This window comes from Aquarana catesbeiana, linkage group LG04 (genome assembly GCF_042186555.1).
Source record: "Aquarana catesbeiana isolate 2022-GZ linkage group LG04, ASM4218655v1, whole genome shotgun sequence".
Lineage (NCBI taxonomy): Eukaryota > Metazoa > Chordata > Amphibia > Anura > Ranidae > Aquarana > Aquarana catesbeiana.
The window spans coordinates 127,413,126-127,433,005 of record NC_133327.1 but is presented as its reverse complement, the minus strand read 5'-3'; the positions used below and the strand labels follow the sequence as shown (position 1 = coordinate 127,433,005).

Sequence of the window (19,880 nt, the reverse complement as noted above, 5' to 3'; positions counted from 1 at the left end):
GGGCATGTAATTACAATTCTTGATCTAATATTTCACAGCAGGGCCCTGTGAGGGCTTACAGTGTTGTGGCAACACCAACACCTAAGGCCACAATTTCTGCAGAGTATATAGGGCAGGCCCCTACTTTCAAACACCCAACTTACAAACGACTCCTACTTGCAAACGGAAGCAGACAACAGGAAGTGAGATGAAATCTACCCCTAGGAAGGGAAATTCTCTCCTGTAAGAGTTAATATGGGAAAAAACGTTTCTCCTTTCCACTGATGCTTTATCACCAATCCTTGTTTCACTAATAACCCCAAATTTTCTAAAACATTTGTCATTGTGACAGAAAGTGAGGTGAAATATTCTGAAGAGGAGCACAGACAGCAAAACAAATTTCACAGGAGTGATAACCCTTCCCTATGTTTTCCAAAAAGCTTAAAAATAGATTTTTTGGCTGGAGCGACACTTTAATAATGCACCAGTTCAAAATTACAAACAGATTCTACTTAACAACAAACCTACAGTCCCTGTCTTGTTTGCACCGCCTATATACTGCTGTTCAGAGGGCCTGGGGCCCCACGCCTTTCCTTTTTTAAATTTGGGTGCGGGGTTCCCCTTAATATCCATACAAGACCCGAAGGGCCTGGTAATGGACTGGGGGGGGGGTACCCATGCCGTTTGTCTCACTGATTTTTATCCATATTGTCGGGAGCCGACATTACATTAAAGCCGCAAGCAGTTTTAAATGACTTTTATTCCTTTAAAAATGTAATTTTGTGCAGGACTGTTCTAAGCACGGGAAACACGCGCCACTTTACAGGCATACTATAGACACCCCCAGGTACAATATTTAAAGGAATATTTCACTTTTTTTTTTCACTTTAAGCATCATTAAAATCACTGCTCCCGAAAAAACGGCCCTTTTTGAAACTTTTTTTTTGCATTGATACATGTCCCCTGGGGCAGGACCCAGGTCCCCAAACCCTTTTTTTAGACAATACCATGCAAATTAGCCTTTAAAATTAGCACTTTTGATTTTGAATGTTCGAGTCCTATAGACTTCAATGGGGTTCTAATGTTCGTGCAAAGTTTTGGTCTGTTCGCAGGTTCTGGTGCAAACCGAACCGGGGGGTGTTCGGCTCATCCCTACTAGTATGGTGTTGTCTTTCTTTTCAGCCTAAGGCCGGCCATACATGGTTCAAATCTCCGCTGGTTCAGCAGGAACCGTCTGAAATTCAAACTGTTAATGGGCAGGCTGAATGTACCAAGTTGATTGATCGATCAACCTGGGTACAACTAGCCTGCCGGATTCTCTTATGATTACTGCTAGCGGCTGCTATAGCCACTAGTGATAATCACTGTCTTCTCCCAGGCAAAAACAGCTTCCCCTGCCCTCCGCCAGGAGCAGACAATAGCTCAGCAGGAGCATCCATGTTGATGGGGGAATCGGTTGCAATAAAGGAATTTGCACCATGTATGGCTGGCCTAAGCAGCATCTCTGTGGTCTGGGGTCAATGCCATGAGTTCTGATTGGCTAAGGGGAAGCAGTTCATGGGGAAGTTTCCTAACCCTGGACATTATTCTCCGCTGTAGGGTTTGCCACATTTTACTGGGAGAAATAGTGGTTTTGTGTTTATTTTTTTCTGACTTATAGCCAGGATTAAAAAATAACATTTACTGTAAAGATTCTTGCATCATAAAGTCAGAGGGCACGCCTTAGTTACTGATAAGTGAGAGAGAGAGACTGTGACCCAACCCCTATCTTCTCTTGAGTATTCTGCCAGGTACATTTAAATAAAAACATTGGGGTGTATTTAAAAAAAAAAGACTCTATTTGGCTGTTATATACCTAAATACTAGGGACCACATGCAGTATTTTCCATGTTAAATCAATGAAAAACTTTCGACCAGCACAGGAGATCGCCTAATAAATTTTTTTTTTTTGCCCCATTCGTATAGAACATGCACTTTTACTGAGCCAACAGAGTTGTCTGAAATAGCACAGCTACTGCTGTTCTGAACCTTTAGAAAGCCCATAATCCTCTAGTAACACTATGGCAAGGAAAGTTAACACTGTATTACAGGTTTATCTGTAAAATACAGATTTTATATGTAAAATTATATATACACACATTTATAAAAAAAATAGTTTAAAAACGTAGAAAATGTAAGGATCCATTCACAAGTTTTTAACCACATGGTGAATCACACTATGGCAAGGAAAGAGTGGTAAGTTACAAATTTTTCATAAAAGTTAATTGCTGCTGTTTTAGATGTCTTGCAATGAACCCTTTATACCCTTTAATGATTGAATACAGAAATGTTGAAAATTGAAGCAGATGCTTTAAAATTACAGAATCAGTGGAAATGTTCACTAGTCTTTTCAAGGTCCACCTCCTCCTACAAATGTATTATAGGTTACACCTAGTTGGAGCTTTGGCGAAATCTTCAATACAGACCTGTCAAGTCACTTGGTATTTCTGGGTAGTTTTGCTTCACTTGCAGTCTTCTAAATCCTCAGTCCCATTTTTTGAATAACAAAGGGTTTCCTAGAAATGCATTCATGTTCCTGAAAGTAACCTCATTAAGAGCCCTTTCACACTGGGGCCGCTCCGTGTCAGCGGTAAAGCTTTTAGCGGTGCTTTACCGTCTTTTCAGCAGCGTTTTTCGGCCACTAGAGGCCGAATGAAGGGTTAAAAGTGCCCGTGTTGCGGCACTGCCGAAGCACTTTGCAGGTGATTCGGAAGCGCTGCCCATTCATTTCAATGGACAGGGGCGGTTTAGGAGTGTATACAGTGCTCCCAAACCGCCCCAAAGACGCTGCTTGCAGGACTTTTTCTAACGTCTTGCAAGAGCACCACCGCAGTGTGAAAGCACTCAGTCTTTCACATTGGGGTGGCATGAGAGGCATTTTTCAGGCTCTTTACAGGCGCTATTTCTAGCACTAAACTGCCTGAAAAAGGCCTACAGTGTGAAAGGGGTCTAAAGGCCCTCTGTAGGAAAAGATGTTGTCTTCTGGTGTTCATGGAAAACTTATTTTAATTAGTAACACCTTTTTTTTTTTTTTGCAACACTTACACTTTTGTTACAATATCAGCCTGGTACACTTCACTTGTGAATGGGTATACTTCTCTGGGTTGCATCAAACTGTCCCTGACTTGCTTCTATGTCAATTGCAATGCCCTTCATTACCAGACCACTGTAGGCCAAAAGGAGAGAGCAAGGGTGCCAATCAACCTTCACTGTGAAACTACAGCACAAAAACCGTGAGGGCTGTGGACTGTGGACTGAGCACTGGTAACTGAAGTCCATGAGCAACAATCCTCTTGCAGGTTTTACCACCCCCAGCCCTTGCACTGCAAGAAAAACTCAGCAGGTCATAATATATATTAGTAGTAGGTCATACATAAATAAATAAATATATATATATATATATATATATATATATATATATATATATATATATATATATATATATATTTATTAGCAATCTGTAATTCATTGATGTCCTATGACTGTACTACACTATGGGGGGAGATTTACTTAAACTGTCTAAAACTGGAGCACTGGAGAATCCGGTGGCAGCTGTGCATGGTAGCCAATCAGCTTAAGCTGATTGGTTTCTATGCAGAACTGCACCAGCTTTTGCATGCTTCAGTTTAAGAAACCCCCCGTATGTCTGTACTGCATTATCTGCATCAAAATATAAAAAAAACTCCCCACTACCTAATCTACCCACCTCCATCCATAAACACTTTCCTCACTTTCAGTCATTGATTTAGCACTGTTCCAGCTTCAGCACCACTCCCCACACTTCCTGCTTTCACATGAGAAATTGAGAGCACTGGGAGTTATAGGTTGCTGCTGCTGTCAGTCAAACTCCTGTGAGGAGGGAGTGGGGGCATGGCTCACCGTCTCTGTGTGTGTCTATGGGTGCCCCCTTATCACCAGGCTTGCTGAGGGGGCACCCGGAGAAAGGAGGAGCCAGAGGAGGACTGAAAAAAGGTGGTAAGGGACCACTCTGTGCAATATCATTGCACAGCGCAGGCAAGTATAACATTTGTTTACATTTTATTTTAAAAAAGTAACCTTTATTATCACATTAAATGGCACTGCATTAACTCCAGATAATTTATTTTGATTAGGCTGGCAGCAAACCTTGACTGTGCCAATCTGGGGGTTCTCAAAATGCACGTGACAATCTCAGAACTCCCTGTTAGGCCACTAACAGACTAGGGTCTTGAACTGATAAATACATCTCATTCAGGTGTCACTTAGGAGAAGCATAAAAGCAGTGTTTGCACACAGCAGCCATTGTCTGTGGCCAAACAACCTGGTTTTGATAGGAGTAGAAATTACAGCACTCTGCTCAGGAGGAAACTCTGATTGGGATAAGGAAGTACAAATTCACATGACTTCAAAAAAAATTCCACGACATTTGATATGTCTGCATTACCTGTAACAGGGATACTTACAGGTGTACTGTAAGTAAGCATGGCAGCCTGCACCATCACAACAGAAGTGTGCACAGAAGGCCAACAGTACCATCACTTCATTGTAAGCCAATCAATGAAAATTGCCACCAGAGAACAAGAAATGTATTGACAATTAAATAATTACATAGATTACAAGGTAATATTACACAGATCAGCAAAGCACAAAATAACATAAAATAAACAATATGCTAAGAATCAAATAAAAACAATGATATTACAGGTTAAGGGTACATCAACGGCAAATCATTTATTTTTATTTTTTATAATCCTACATTGTGATTGAATGTTGTTCTGTAGTAGATTGATGTTCCTTTCAGATGCAGTTTGAGTTTACTCTAAAAAACATTTTACCATCCTTCCAGTTTTTAATTCTCTGGTAAATGTACAATATAAGACAGGACTGCAGGTAAGTACTCCAAGGTATTCAACAATCTCTTTGTCCTTAACTGTAGGAACAATTCGGAAGGAACGTAGGCCCGAATCCACCGTTCCAAATGTTTGTCTCAGAAGAAAGAAAAGACCAATTATTTAAGGACTCTACACAATGTCTGACTGAGGTGAAAGAGAACACCATGAATGAATATCTGGGCAAACCATATTCTGATGCTATTGAAAATCTTAACAAATGTGGAAAATCAGGTAAAATTAAATGTGTACTTAATTATAAGGGTTTTTTTATTTTAAAAATATACATACAGGCATACATTTTTCAAACTTCTCCCTTCCCCAATGAAAGACATCAACACATCTTAATTACAAAGTTTGATATCTTCACCTTGTCTTCATTGGATGGAGCAGATATTGCTTCAAATAATTATGCCATCACTTAGTGAACTTTCCATGATCTAAATTGACCTTCTCAGACATAAAATCATAAATCTCCAGTATGATGTAATGAGACAAATGCCTCTGTATGTCTGTGACCGATAGGGAGTCCCTTTTCAACCACTTGCCCAGTATCACTTCCAATGCTACCAAGATTGAAAGTGTGTTATGAGAACCTTGAATTACATCTAGAGAAACTATTTTTTTTAAACTGGAGTATGAAATGTTGAGTCAGCTTCCCAAACCGCCCTGCAAGTTTGATTCATAGCTTCTTGATTATTCCACACTTACAGTATATATCATAATGTCAAGCCACATTATTCTCTTCTGTTATATATTTTATTATACCTTTGAATAGAAATATATTCATTATTCAAAATAGAGTTCCTACAAATCATTGCGTGTTGTAGCCTACTGATATATATATATATATACGCAGTGGGGACGAAAAGTATTCAGGCCCCCTTAAATTTTTCAGTCTTTGTTATATTGCAGCCATTTGCTAAAATCATTTCATTTTTTTCCTCATTAATGAACACACAGCACCCCATATTGACAGAAAAACACAGAATTGTTGACATTTTTGCAGATTTATTAAAAAAGAAAAACTGAAATATCACATGGTCCTAAGTATTCAGACCCTTTGCTGTGACACTCATATATTTAACTCAGGTGCTGTCCATTTCTTCTGATCATCCTTGAGATGGTTCTACACCTTCATTTGAGTCCAGTTGTGTTTGATTATACTGATTGGACTTGATTAGGAAAGCCACACACTTGTCTATATAAGACCTTACAGCTCACAGTGCATGTCAGAGCAAATGAGAATCATGAGATCAAAGGAACTGCCTGAAGAGCTCAGAGACAAAATTGTGGCAAGGCACAGATCTGGCCAAAGTTACAAAAAAAATTCTGCTGCACTTAAGGTTCCTAAGAGCACAGTGGCCTTCATAATCCTTAAATGGAAGACGTTTGGGATGACCAGAACTCTTCCTAGAGCTGGCCGTCCGGCCAAACTGAGCTATCGGGGGAGAAGAGCCTTGGTGACAGAGGTAAAGAAGAACCCAAAGAGCACTGTGGGGCTGAGCTCCAGAGATGCAGTTGGGAGATGGGAGAAAGTTGTAGAAAGTCAATCATCACTACAACCCTCCACCAGTCGGGGCATTATGGCACAGTGGCCCGACGGAAGCCTCTCCTTAGTGCAAGTCACATGAAAGCCTGCATGGAGTTTGCTAAAAAACACCAGAAGGACTCCAAAATGGTGAGAAATAAGATTCTCTGGTCTGATGAGACCAAGATAGAACTTTTTGGCCTTAATTCTAAGCGGTATGTGTGGAGAAAATCAGGCACTGCTCTTCACCTGTCCAATACAGTCCCAACAGTGAAGCATGGTGGTGGCAGCATCATGCTGTGGGCGTGTTTTTCAGCTGCAGGGACAGGACGCCTGGTTGCAATCGAGGGAAAGAGGAATGCGGCCAAGTATAGGGATATCCTGCACGAAAACCTTCTCCAGAGTCCTCAGGACCTCAGACTGGGCCGAAGGTTTACCTTCCAACAAGACAATGACCCTAAGCACACAGCTAAAATAACGAAGGTGTCAGGAGACTAGTAGACCAGACTGTGTGGACTGCACAGAGATAACCCAAAACACATGTAAGTGAATAGTGATATTTATTAAAATAGGTGATAAATAGAAAATACAAACAGTAAACAACCAACCCAACAAACCCACTACAAACAACAATATCTACAGCAAGGGGCAATACCGGAATCACAGATGTCAGCCAGGCCAGGGTCATACACAGCAGGTCAGCAAGAACAAGGGATATACCAGAGACATAAACGTTTAGCCAAGCCAAGGTCATACACAGGAAGATCAGTAAATGAGGGACAGGGAACCAACAGGACAGAGAGGGGATGGATCGGGCTGAAGGGTACAGGAACACAGAAGGGATCGGGTCAGGATAAGCTCGGGCACAAGGTCAGATGCAGGTTCAGGATCGGGTAACAGGCGAACAAGGTCAGGGCTCAAGGAGAGAGATACCAAGGCAAGCATATGAGGGCTTGCCGGGTATTTATAGGACTGACTATGATTGACTTCAAGTCACACCTGAGCGCAGGGAGTGTTGTCTGCTCCATACTGCCAGGATCCATCCGCTGGTGAACGTCAGTACTGCGGCCAAAAGATGAAATGACACCAGCAAGGAAATATTCTCCTGACAGTTCAACACTGCCAGGAGACACCTGCTGGTGGACCCCAGTACTGCATGCCAAACGATATATCTTGCCAGCGGACGGATCCTTTCCTGACAGTACCCCCCCTTAAAGGAGCGGTCTCCGGACGCTCCAACTAGTCTTAATTGTCCATAGTCTATGGCATCAGGCAGAATGGTGGAAGAAGGCTGGTCATCAGGCCCATCCAGGCAGACAGCTGTCACATCAGAGTCATTGAGCTGGGCAGCGGACAGGAACATACCAAGCTGGGCAGCAGACAAGAACAAACCAAGCTGGGCAGCAGCTAGGACCAAACCAAGCTGGGCAGCAGCCAGGAACAAACCAAGCTGGGCAGCAGGCTCCGGGTCATCGAGCTGGGCAGCAGGCTCCGGGTCATCGAGCTGGGCAGCAGGCTCCGGGTCATCGAGCTGGGCAGCAGGCTCCGGGTCATCGAGCTGGGCAGCAGGCTCCGGGTCATCGAGCTGGGCAGCAGGCTCCGGGTCATCGAGCTGGGCTGCAGGCTCCGGGTCATCGAGCTGGGCAGCAGGCTCCGGGTCATCGAGCTGGGCAGCAGGCTCCGGGTCATCGAGCTGGGCAGCAGGCTCCGGGTCATCAAGCTGGGCAGCAGGCTCTGGAACATTAGGCCGAACAGTGAGCACCGTAAGGGCAGGCCGGATTACAGGCACTGGTTTAGCAAGCTGGGTAACGGACCCCGGCCCAGTGGGCTGGGTAACAGGCCCCGACTCAGCGAGCTGGACACCGGGCACTGGTTCGGCAAGCCGGATAACGGATACTGGCTTGACAGGCAAAGTGACGGACTTCGGTTTAGCAGACTGGGTAATGGGCACCAGTTCAGCAGACCGGGTAACGGGCACCGATTCAACAGACTGGGTAACGGGCACCGATTCAGCAGGCTGAGACACGGGCACCGAAACTCCAGGCTGAAACACGGGCACCGAAACCTCAGGCTGAGACACGGGCACCGAAACCTCAGGCTGAGATACCAAGATCACGACATCAGGCTGGAAGACAGGTACCAGGATATCAGGCTGGAGGATGGGCACATCAGACCGGAAAGCAGGCTCATCAGGCTGAACAGTGGGCACATCAGGCTGGAAAGTGGGTACCAAGACATCAGACCGGGCAGCAGGTGCTGGAACTTCAGGCTGGACAGCAAAGACAGGCGCTGGCACATCAGGCAGAACAGCAGGTACTGGCACAACAGGCTGAACAGGTACATCGGACTGGTCAGTAGACGCTGGAGCGTCAGACTGGAACATGGACACTGGGATTTCGGGCTGAGCAGCAGGCACTGGGACCACAAACTGGGCAGTGGACACAGGCATTGGCACAACTGGCTGAGTAGCAGACACTGGCACATCAGGCTGGAAAGCGGACTGGAAAGCCGGCACCGAGACATCAGACCAGGCAGCGGGTACTGGAACTTAAGACTGGGCAGCAGACACAGGCGCTGGCACATCGGGCAGAACAGCAGGTGCTGGCATACCAGGCTGAACAATAGGTACATCGGACTGGACAGTAGTCACTGAAGCGTCAGACCGGAACATGGGCACTGAGAGGTCAGGCTGAGCAGCAGGCACTGGGACCTCAAACTGGACAGCAGGCACAGGCATTGGCACAACAGGCTGAGTAGAAGACACTGGCGCATCAGGCTGGACAGCAAACAGAAGGTCATCAAACTGGGAAGCGGGCACATCAGACTGGAACACTGGTAGCAAAACTTTAGGCTGGAACATGGACACAAGGTCATCAGACCGGTCAGCAGGCACTGGACCGTCAGGCTGGGTAGCAGGCACTGGACCGTCAGTCTGGGTAGCAGGCACTGGACCGTCAGGCTGGGTAGCAGGCACTGGACCGTCAGGCTGGGTAGCAGGCACTGGACCGTCAGGCTGGGTAGCAGGCACTGGACCATCAGGCTGGGTAGCAGGCACTGGACAGTCAGGCTGGGTAGCAGGCACTGGACCGTCAGACTGGGTAGCAGGCACAGGAACGTCAGACTGGGTAGCAGGCAGAGGTTTGGCAGAATCAGGTGGGTTAGTTGGTGTGGAAGCAAGTTGGGTTACTGGCAGGATCGTGTGGGTAGGAAAGAATTTTTGTTTCTTTTTTGGTTTAGCCCGTGCAGTTTTGTATGTAGGTGCAGGGCTGTAAGAAAAGAAAGTAGCTGGATCGAAGGAAGATCAAGGAACAGTGGCTGGAGGAGGGTTTTGTGGGATTGTTACAGGTGGGGGAGAAGAGGCAGGTGGATTGAAAGCAGGATAGGTGCAGTGAGTAGAGACTGGGTAATAATACTTGGTGGGAAGCTGTGTATACTGGACTGTCGCTGAGGTTGCCATGAGTGATGGGGGAATAGATTCTTGGGAAGGCAGGTGATTAATGGCAGGGCTGGAATGTTGTGGTTTGGCTAAATGCAGGAGATCTGACCATGTCTGTAGCACAGGTTGAACAAACATTGATTCGCACACAGCCTGACTAACCAGGGATTGCACTGAGTGGATGCAATCAGACAACACCTGCTGTGAATGTCAGGGAAATAGGCTAGCAAACCAGCACAGGCAAGGCCGCGCTAACGCGCATCAACGCACACGGGTGTGCAATGTTTCTACTAGGCGGACGCCTGGCACCAAATTCGGACGAATGCGCGTGCGTAGCAACGTCGCAATGTTACGAACGCACGAACGGAACGGTGTGCGTACGACGTGATACTACGCCTTGTCTATTTAAACGTCCCACTGATGGTGCCACATTGCTGGATTATCGTCAGCTCTTCCTGTGTTCCTGTGATTGTGTTTCCTGTTATCCTGACTTCCTGTTGTCCTGACTTCCTGTGCACCGACCCGGCTTGTTATCGACTCCTCTGGACCTCCTGGCTTATTCAACCGGCTTGCTTCTGAATCTCCCTGCCTGCTTCCTGCATCTGACCCCGGCTTGGCTAAACGGACTCCGCATTCCTCTGTCTCCTGTACCTGGACTTGTTGCTTTGATTCTCGGACTGCTTACTGTGTTTGACCCCCTGGCCTGGCTTCTGATTTTCCTATTGGACTTCCATTGGTCCCATCCTTGGACCCTAAGCACGTTGCCTCTACGGACTTTCTCTATCAAGCCACCAACACCGGCTCCTACTTCCAGGCAACCCGTGCTTCTGTGAGCACCACATCCCTGTACCATATTCAGGGTTGTGCTGCACTCGGCCGCAAGGGGAGCCCTCTCAGCAACTCGGTCTCCTACCAAGGTCCTGACAGTATAATCCAGCCATGTCAGAGACCGACGGAGGTGACTCCCCGATGAAGGCCATTCTCCAGCAAATCACGGCCTTTACCCCAGTCATTCAGAAGCTTCAGGAGGAATACTTCCGGTTGGAGGAACGTCTGCAGCACCTACCTGAGTCATCCTCCTCCTCGGTTCAAGGTCCACCTCCAGCGGCAGCTGCTGGGATCATGGTCCCTCCAGAACCACGTGTCCCAATGCCAGAATGTTTCCGTGGCGATCGAAGAAAATTTAGGTCTTTTAAAAACTCCTGCTACTTATACTTTGACTTGCAACCACAGACTTTTTGCAGTGAAACAGTCAAGGTGGGGTTCACTATCTCCCTATTACGTGGTGAACCACAGACCTGGGCCCATGGCCTGTTGGAACGAAGCAGTCCCTCCATCAACACTATGGATCAGTTCTTTGAAGTCATGGCTCGGTTATATGATGATCCCCTACGGGTAGCCTCTGCCGAAGCAAATCTACATTCCCTCCGTCAGGGTCAGCGCCCTGCGGAGGACTATACAGTGGAGTTCCGCACATGGTCCATGGATTCTGGTTGGAATGAGGCAGCATTAAAATACCAATATCGAATGGGGTTATCAGAGGCCCTCAAGGATGAGTTAGCCAGGTTACAGGGTCCGGCCACACTTGAAGATCTCATCCAGTTAACTATTCAGCTTGACAGACGTTTACGGGAACGTCAGGGTGAACGTGACCAGGCCTCTTGCTCCACTCGGAACCTGCCCCAAGTTCAGTCTGCATCAGCTCCCTTACAAGTCGGCATGTTCCATCCAGCATTAACTCCTGGGGTGAGACTTTATCGCCGGCAGGCGAGACTTTGCTTCTACTGCGGGGAATCAGGACATTTCATAGATTACTGCCCTATAAGACCAAGAAAACCGACCCTCCGTACTCACCTTCAAGTATCCAGGTCTTCCTCTGCCCATATCTCACTTCCTGTTACATTGCTAGTGGCAGGTAAGGAGATCCACCTCCAAGCAATACTGGATTCCGGGGCGTGTAGTTGCTTCTTGGACTTGGCCTTGGCTAAAGATCTAGCTATTCCGTTAAACTATAAGGAACAGAGACTAACAGTTCATCTGGCTGACGGCTCCTTGCCAAGCTCGGGTCATGTCACCCAGGAAACCATACCTATTCTTACCACTACCAATTCTGGTCATCAGGAGTTTCTCAGATTTGATGTCTTAAGTTCCCCTATGTTCCCAGTCATCCTGGGAATCCCATGGCTACAAGCACACAATCCTCAGATTGATTGGTCCAAGAAGGAGGTACTCCTTACATCTCCCTATTGCCAACAACATTGTTTGACCCCCGAATTCCAGGACTTTTCCAGTTGCCTGACTGTACAATCCACACCGAGTCCGGATCCTAATGTACCAGCAGCTTACCTGGAATTTCTTGATGTCTTCGATAAAAAGAAAGCAGACACCTTACCGCCACACCATCCTTACGACTGCCCCATTGAATTACTACCAGGAGCTACTATTCCTTTTGGTCGTATATTCCCCCTCTCCGAGACTGAGCTTGAGACCTTGAGACAATATATTGATGAGAATCTTGAAAAAGGTTTTATCCGTCCTTCTTCTTCCCCTGCAGGTGCCGGAATCTTCTTTGTTGAGAAGAAGGACAAGACACTGAGACCATGTGTGGACTACAGGGAGTTAAACAAAATTACCCTTAAGAACCGCTACCCACTCCCGCTCATCCCTGAGCTTTTTCAAAGGTTCCGCACAGCACACATCTTTACCAAACTCGACCTCCGTGGTGCCTATAATCTCGTCCGCATCCGAGAGGGGGACGAGTGGAAAACGGCTTTCAGAACAAGATTTGGACATTTTGAGTACCTAGTCATGCCGTTTGGGTTGTGCAATGCCCCGGCGACCTTTCAGCATTTCATAAATGACATCTTCCGGGAACATTTAGATCATTTTGTTGTTGTCTACCTTGACGACATTCTTATTTTTTCTGCCACTCTGGAACTCCATAGAATACACGTGAAGAAGGTACTGAGCATCCTCAGAACCCATGGGTTATTCGTCAAATCTGAAAAGTGCGATTTCGAAAAAACTTCAATTCAATTCCTGGGTCTTATCATCACCACAGGTGGAATCGCCATGGATCCTCAAAAAGTAAAGTCCATCCTTGATTGGCCGGCCCCTTCTGACAAGAAGGGTGTACAGAGATTCATTGGCTTCGCCAACTTCTACAGAAGGTTTATAAAGAATTTCTCCACCATTGTAGCACCTATTACTCAGACAACCCGCCAGCATACCAAGTTTAAGTGGTCAGCAGCGGCACAGTCCGCCTTCGATCAGCTTAAGACCTTCTTCACTTCTGCCCCAATTCTGCAACACCCTGACCCTGCTCTACCCTACGTCCTGGAAGTCGATGCCTCAGAAGTCGCCACAGGGGCGATTCTATCTCAGCGTCAGGGTCCCAAAGCACTGCTGCATCCCGTGGCCTTTTCCTCACGGAAAATGAGCCCTCCTGAGAGGAATTACGATGTGGGGGATCGGGAACTTTTGGCAATCAAGACAGCTCTCGAGGAATGGAGGTATCTCCTGGAAGGTGCCACTCATCCCATCCTGATTTTTACGGACCACAAGAACTTAGAATATCTCCGTACGGCCAAACGCCTAAGACCCCGACAGGCTCGATGGGCACTATTTTTCTCTCGGTTTAATTTTCACTTAACCTATCGCCCAGGGTCGAAGAATGGAAAGGCGGACGCCTTATCCCTGATGTTTCCGGACACGCCTGAAGAAATTGCCCCCAGTACAATTTTGTCTCCCCAAAACTTCCTACTGATCCAACCTGACCTAAGATCCTCTATTGAGCAGGCCTCTAGTCAGTGTACTGAAGCGGAAGTCTCCTCCCTGAGAAGCCAAGAGGGACTCCTATGGCACCAAGATAAGATTTTCGTTCCCCAGCAAGCCAGATTACAAGTGTTGAAGACCTTTCATGACCATCAGCTAGCTGGTCATTTTGGGGTTCGAAAAACAACTGAGCTAGTTCAGCGGTCCCTATGGTGGCCCACTTTGAAACTTGATTGTAAAACCTACGTCAGCTCCTGCATCATCTGCCAACGGAACAAAGGATCCAACGCCAGGTCTTGGGGCTTGTTAAGACCCTTGCCAGTCCCAGAACAACCATGGAGGAAGATTTCCATGGACTTTATCGTGGAGTTACCCCCCTCAGAAGAATTTACTACCATCTTGGTGGTAGTAGACCGCCTGTCCAAAATGGCGCATTTTTTACCTATGAAAGGTACCCCCTCTGCCTTAGATACAGCAAAAATCTTTATTAAGGAAATTGTTCGACTACACGGATTACCAAATAACATCGTATCAGATAGAGGGGTACAATTTACTTCTAGGTTTTGGAGAAACCTCTGCAAATTACTTTCTATTGAAATGTGTTTGTCCACAGCTTACCACCCACAGAGTAACGGTCAGACCGAAAGGACCAACCAAACGCTGGAACAGTATCTGCGGTGCTTCTGTTCCTTTTCTCAAGACGACTGGATTCAACTATTACCTTGTGCAGAATTTGCTTATAATAACTCAATACACTCTTCTACCAACCAATCACCCTTCTGGGCGAATTACGGCTTCCACCCCTCATTCCTACCCAACGTCATTCCAGAATCTTCAGTACCGGCGGTTCAGGACAGAGTGGATTTCATCCATACTAATTATCAGACACTCCAGGATACCATGAAGAAGGCCCAAGAAGAATATAAGAAGCAGTACGATAGGAAGAGAAGAGCGAGCCCTACCTTTAAGATAGGGGACAAGGTCTGGCTCTCATCTATAAATCTCAAGCTACCATGCCCATCTCGGAAATTGGGACCCAAGTTCCTGGGTCCTTTCGAGATCAAACGCGAAATCAACCCTGTAGCCTTTGAACTCACTTTACCCGAATCTTTCAAGATCCATCCTGTTTTTCATGTGTCACTTCTTAAACATGTTGTTTCTAGTCCTTTTCCAGGGAGAGAAGAAGTGCCCCCACCTCCGGTCCAGGTTGGAGATGAAGCAGAATTTGAAGTTGAATCTATCCTTGACTGTCGTCGGAGAGGTAGGACAATTCAATTTCTAGTCAAGTGGAAGGGGTATTCTGCAGAAGAGAACTCTTGGGAGCCCGCAAGTTATGTACACGCTCCTAGGCTAATTCAGAGATTTCGCAGTAGGTACCCCGAAAAATGGGCACGTTTAGGCATCCGGAGGCTGCCCCTTGGGGGGGGGCACTGTCAGGGAAATAGGCTAGCAAACCAGCACAGGCAAGGCCGCGCTAACGCGCATCAACGCACACGGGTGTGCAATGTTTCTACTAGGCGGACGCCTGGCACCAAATTCGGACGAATGCGCGTGCGTAGCAACGTCGCAATGTTACGAACGCACAAACGGAACGGTGTGCGTACGACGTGATACTACGCCTTGTCTATTTAAACGTCCCACTGATGGTGCCACATTGCTGGATTATCGTCAGCTCTTCCTGTGTTCCTGTGATTGTGTTTCCTGTTATCCTGACTTCCTGTTGTCCTGACTTCCTGTGCACCGACCCGGCTTGTTATCGACTCCTCTGGACCTCCTGGCTTATTCAACCGGCTTGCTTCTGAATCTCCCTGCCTGCTTCCTGCATCTGACCCCGGCTTGGCTAAACGGACTCCGCATTCCTCTGTCTCCTGTACCTGGACTTGTTGCTTTGATTCTCGGACTGCTTACTGTGTTTGACCCCCTGGCCTGGCTTCTGATTTTCCTATTGGACTTCCATTGGTCCCATCCTTGGACCCTAAGCACGTTGCCTCTACGGACTTTCTCTATCAAGCCACCAACACCGGCTCCTACTTCCAGGCAACCCGTGCTTCTGTGAGCACCACATCCCTGTACCATATTCAGGGTTGTGCTGCACTCGGCCGCAAGGGGAGCCCTCTCAGCAACTCGGTCTCCTACCAAGGTCCTGACAGTGAACAAGAGGCATAACGTTCCATGAAAAAGGCTGGATCATCCTCTAATAACCACACCAGAGACTCAACCTGATCTAAACTGAAGGGGGGAGAAAAATCATCCTTGCCCTCTGGAGTACTGGACAAGGCTAGCTCTGCACACAGCTGAATCAGAGCCTGAACATTTTCAAATAGCATACCGCCCTGATCCACCAGAGAATGGGCCAGACGGATACACTCTAATAGTTGATCCCTGGCCCACTCCTTCAATACCAGACGGCAATAACTATTATCCTCAGTTACCAATGAGGAAAGATAAATCACTATTTCTGTCTGCATTTTCAAAAAAGGCTCCTCAGTGCAGCCACCTCTGGTCAGGGATGGCCTTGGTATACTGTCAGGAGACTAGTAGACCAGACTGTGTGGACTGCACAGAGATAACCCAAAACACATGTAAGTGAATAGTGATATTTATTAAAATAGGTGATAAATAAAAAATACAAACAGTAAACAACCAACCCAACAAACCCACTACAAACAACAATATCTACAGCAAGGAGCAATACCAGAATCACAGATGTCAGCCAGGCCAGGGTCATACACAGCAGGTCAGCAAGAACAAGGGATATACCAGAGACATAAACGTTTAGCCAAGCCAAGGTCATACACAGGAAGATCAGTAAATGAGGGACAGGGAACCAACAGGACAGAGAGGGGATGGATCAGGCTGAAGGGTACAGGAACACAGAAGGGATCGGGTCAGGATAAGCTCGGGCACAAGGTCAGATGCAGGTTCAGGATCGGGTAACAGGCGAACAAGGTCAGGGCTCAAGGAGAGAGGTACCAAGGCAAGCATATGAGGGCTTGCCGGGTATTTATAGGACTGACTATGATTGACTTCAAGTCACACCTGAGCGCAGGGAGTGTTGTCTGCTCCATACTGCCAGGATCCATCCGCTGGTGAACGTCAGTACTGCGGCCAAAAGATGAAATGACACCAGCAAGGAAATATTCTCCTGACAGTTCAACACTGCCAGGAGACACCTGCTGGTGGACCCCAGTACTGCATGCCAAACGATATATCTTGCCAGCAGACGGATCCTTTCCTGACAGAAGGAGTGGCTTCACAACAACTCTGTGACTGTTCCTGAATGGCCCAGCCAGAGCCCTGACTTAAACCCAATTGAGCATCTATGGAGAGACCTAAAAATGGCTGTCCACCAACGTTTACCATCCAACCTGACAGAACTGGAGAGGATCTGCAAGGAGGAATGGCAGAAGATCCCCAAATCCAGGTGTGAAAAACTTTCCCAAAAAGACTCATGGATGTATTAGATCAAAAGGGTGCTTCTACTAAAGGGATCTCAATACTTAGGACCATGTGATATTGCAGTTTTTCTGCAAAAATGTCAACAATTCTGTGTTTTTCTGTCAATATGGGGTGCTGTGTGTACATTAATGAGGAAACAAAATGAACTTAAATGCTTTTAGCAAATGGCTGCAATATAACAAAGAGTGAAAAATGTAAGGGGGTCTGAATACTTTCTGACCCCACTGTGTATATATATATATTCCAACTAAACAACATACCTTGAAACTGAGAACCAAAAAGTGAAGGTTTAAAAGATTTGCTATAATATGTGGAACATGTTAGCTTTGCCTAACCCTGAAAAATCTAAAATCTTAGCTGAGGACATCCCATAAGTGTGAGTCATCAAAACCATGCCCCTGAGATGGTGTTACAATGGCACCCTATACTCACATTAAAGTGGTTGTAAAGTCTGAAGGTTTTTTATCTTAAATAGGAAGTTAACTTCCTCTGCATACATTTACCTATAGGCAAGCCTATAATAAGGCTTACCTATAGGTAGTGAAAATATCTCCCAAATGTGTATGGTTTGGGAGATATTTAGTATATATGCAGCCAGTGACATCACTGGAACATACGCTCTGTAGGAACGGGCACAGGTGCCGTTCCTTACGAGCTTGGTGCCGTGGACGGCAGGCTCCCGTGCACTTGTGCGGGAGTGACGTAATCACGCCCCCAGCCAATCACAGCGCCGGAGCCCGTAAACCCGGAAGAAACTGCAGGAAAAATGTCAGCCATCTCAGCGGTGTGCGGGCACTGCTGAGAGAGCTTAGTTCTAAGGTAATTATTACATAATGAGCTAGTGTGGAATGCATACTAGCTCATTATGCCTTTCTCTTAAGGCTTTTTTTTTTTCTTTTCTTTTTTTAAATGGGTTTACAACTTCTTTAATGCATTCTATGCATCAAGATAAAGTTTTCTGCGTGTAGCAGCCACCCCAGCACCCCCTCATACTTACCTGAGCCCCCTCTCTGTCCAGAGATGTCGGCCTTCTGAGACTCTCCCTCCTGATTGTCTGAGACACAGCAGCAGCGCCATTGGCTCCCACTGGTGTCAATAAAAGTCAGTTAGCCAATCGGGAGAGAGGGAGGAGGGGCCGGGCCACGGCTCTGTGTCTGAATGGACACAGGGAGCTGTGACTCAGCTCGGGTGCAAGCTGCTTGCTGTGGAGGCACTCAACAGGAGGGAGGGGCCAGAAGCACAGAAGAGGCACCCAAGAAGAGGAGGATCCGGGCTGTTCTGTGCAAATCCACTGCAACAGAGCATGTAAGTATAACATGTTTGTTATTTTTATAGAAAAAAAAACAAGACTTTACAATCACTTTAAGCACTTCTATTCTGATCTCTGCACCACTGGGGGCTGTCCACCACTTGAGAAAATCTGGAAAAGGTAAGTATGAAAAACATAAAATACAGCCAGGGGGAACCTCCAAGGGGATGGGGCTGCCAGGAAAGAGGGGGGGAGTACAGACTTGGGCTTTAAATATAAGCCTTCACATTAAGATTTTTAGTAAAGTGTTAAATTACAACAAAAGATGTTTGCAAATATTTTAGCCAGAAACCTGTGATCCAGTCTGTATAGGTCTTGGAACGCTAATGACGTTGGTGGAAGAATGTTGTCAATAAATGAGCCTAGTAACATGTAGTAGTTCTTTGTATATTTTCACAAGTCTTTTAATGAAGAAATGTATTTTTAAGTTATAAGGAGCACAGATTATATGAAGTCACAGAATAATGATAACATACCCCAAATGCCATAAATGTTATTGTTTCTTTTCCTTCTATAGGTTTGCTGGAGGCCTGCACATTCCACACATGCAAGCTGTAATGATGGACCAAACCAACAGAGTGTCCATTGTTTCCTTCCACTTATCTGCTTGTTTAGTCATAAAAAAAAGACATATTCAGCTCCCTTTACACTGATGTGTTGCCTTCAATTGCTCAATAAATATTTTCAGTTATAATGTTGATTTTTTTGTTATTCTTTTGATTTAGTCATCACAACTCAATTTCAAATGTCAACACAGAGGACTTCAGAGGCAGATATACAGTATATTTTTACTCCATATAATCTATCAGGTTTAATTAACTCCCAAAAGATGAAATAACTATACTAGCACCAATAAATCATACTGATTCACTTCAATACAGGGCACTTTCACCTCCTTCCTGCCAAGGCCAATTTTCAGCCTTCAGCACTGTCATACTTTGAATGACAATTGCGCGGTCATGCAACACTGTACTCAAATTACATTTTTATCATTTTTTTCACTCACACAAATATAGATTTCTTTTGGTGGTATTTAATCACCACTGGGTTTTTTTTTTGCTAAATAAACAAAAAAAGACTGATAATTTGGGGGAAAAAAATATGTTTTTCTTCGTTTCTGTTATAATTGTTTGCAAATAAATAATATTTCTTCCTAAATTTGGGCCAAAATGTTTTCTGCTAATTTTTTGGTGAAAATAACCCAAAATCCATAAACTATGGTATATATCTGAAAATCGATTAGTCCTGATGTACTGATGGCCTATCTCATTTCTTGAGGCCTGAAAATGCCAGGACAGTACAAGTGACCTTTTTTTGGAAAGAAGGCCGTCCAATGTATTTAGTAAAAGTCATGGCAAGTTTTTCAAGTTTTTGTCACAAGTTTTTGGAAAAAAAAGAAATAAAAAAAAGAAACAATTCACAATGTTTTTTACTTACTATCACCAGTGCAGTACAGTATTATCATATAATGGGTGTGGTAATAAT

At 45.7% G+C, this 19,880-nt stretch overlaps 1 protein-coding gene across 1 annotated transcript in view; it reads left to right on the top strand.

Annotated features, from left to right (window-relative positions):
* Positions 1–19,093, top strand: part of LOC141139454 (serotransferrin-A-like) — a 320,870-nt gene extending 301,777 nt beyond the window's left edge. The window contains exons 16-17 of the mRNA XM_073625549.1: positions 4,934–5,120; positions 18,913–19,093. Coding sequence (XP_073481650.1) covers positions 4,934–5,120; positions 18,913–18,953 — 228 coding nt within the window. The 3' untranslated portion in view covers positions 18,954–19,093. The remainder of the gene's footprint in view (positions 1–4,933; positions 5,121–18,912) is intronic.
* Positions 19,094–19,880: the final 787 nt, after the last annotated feature.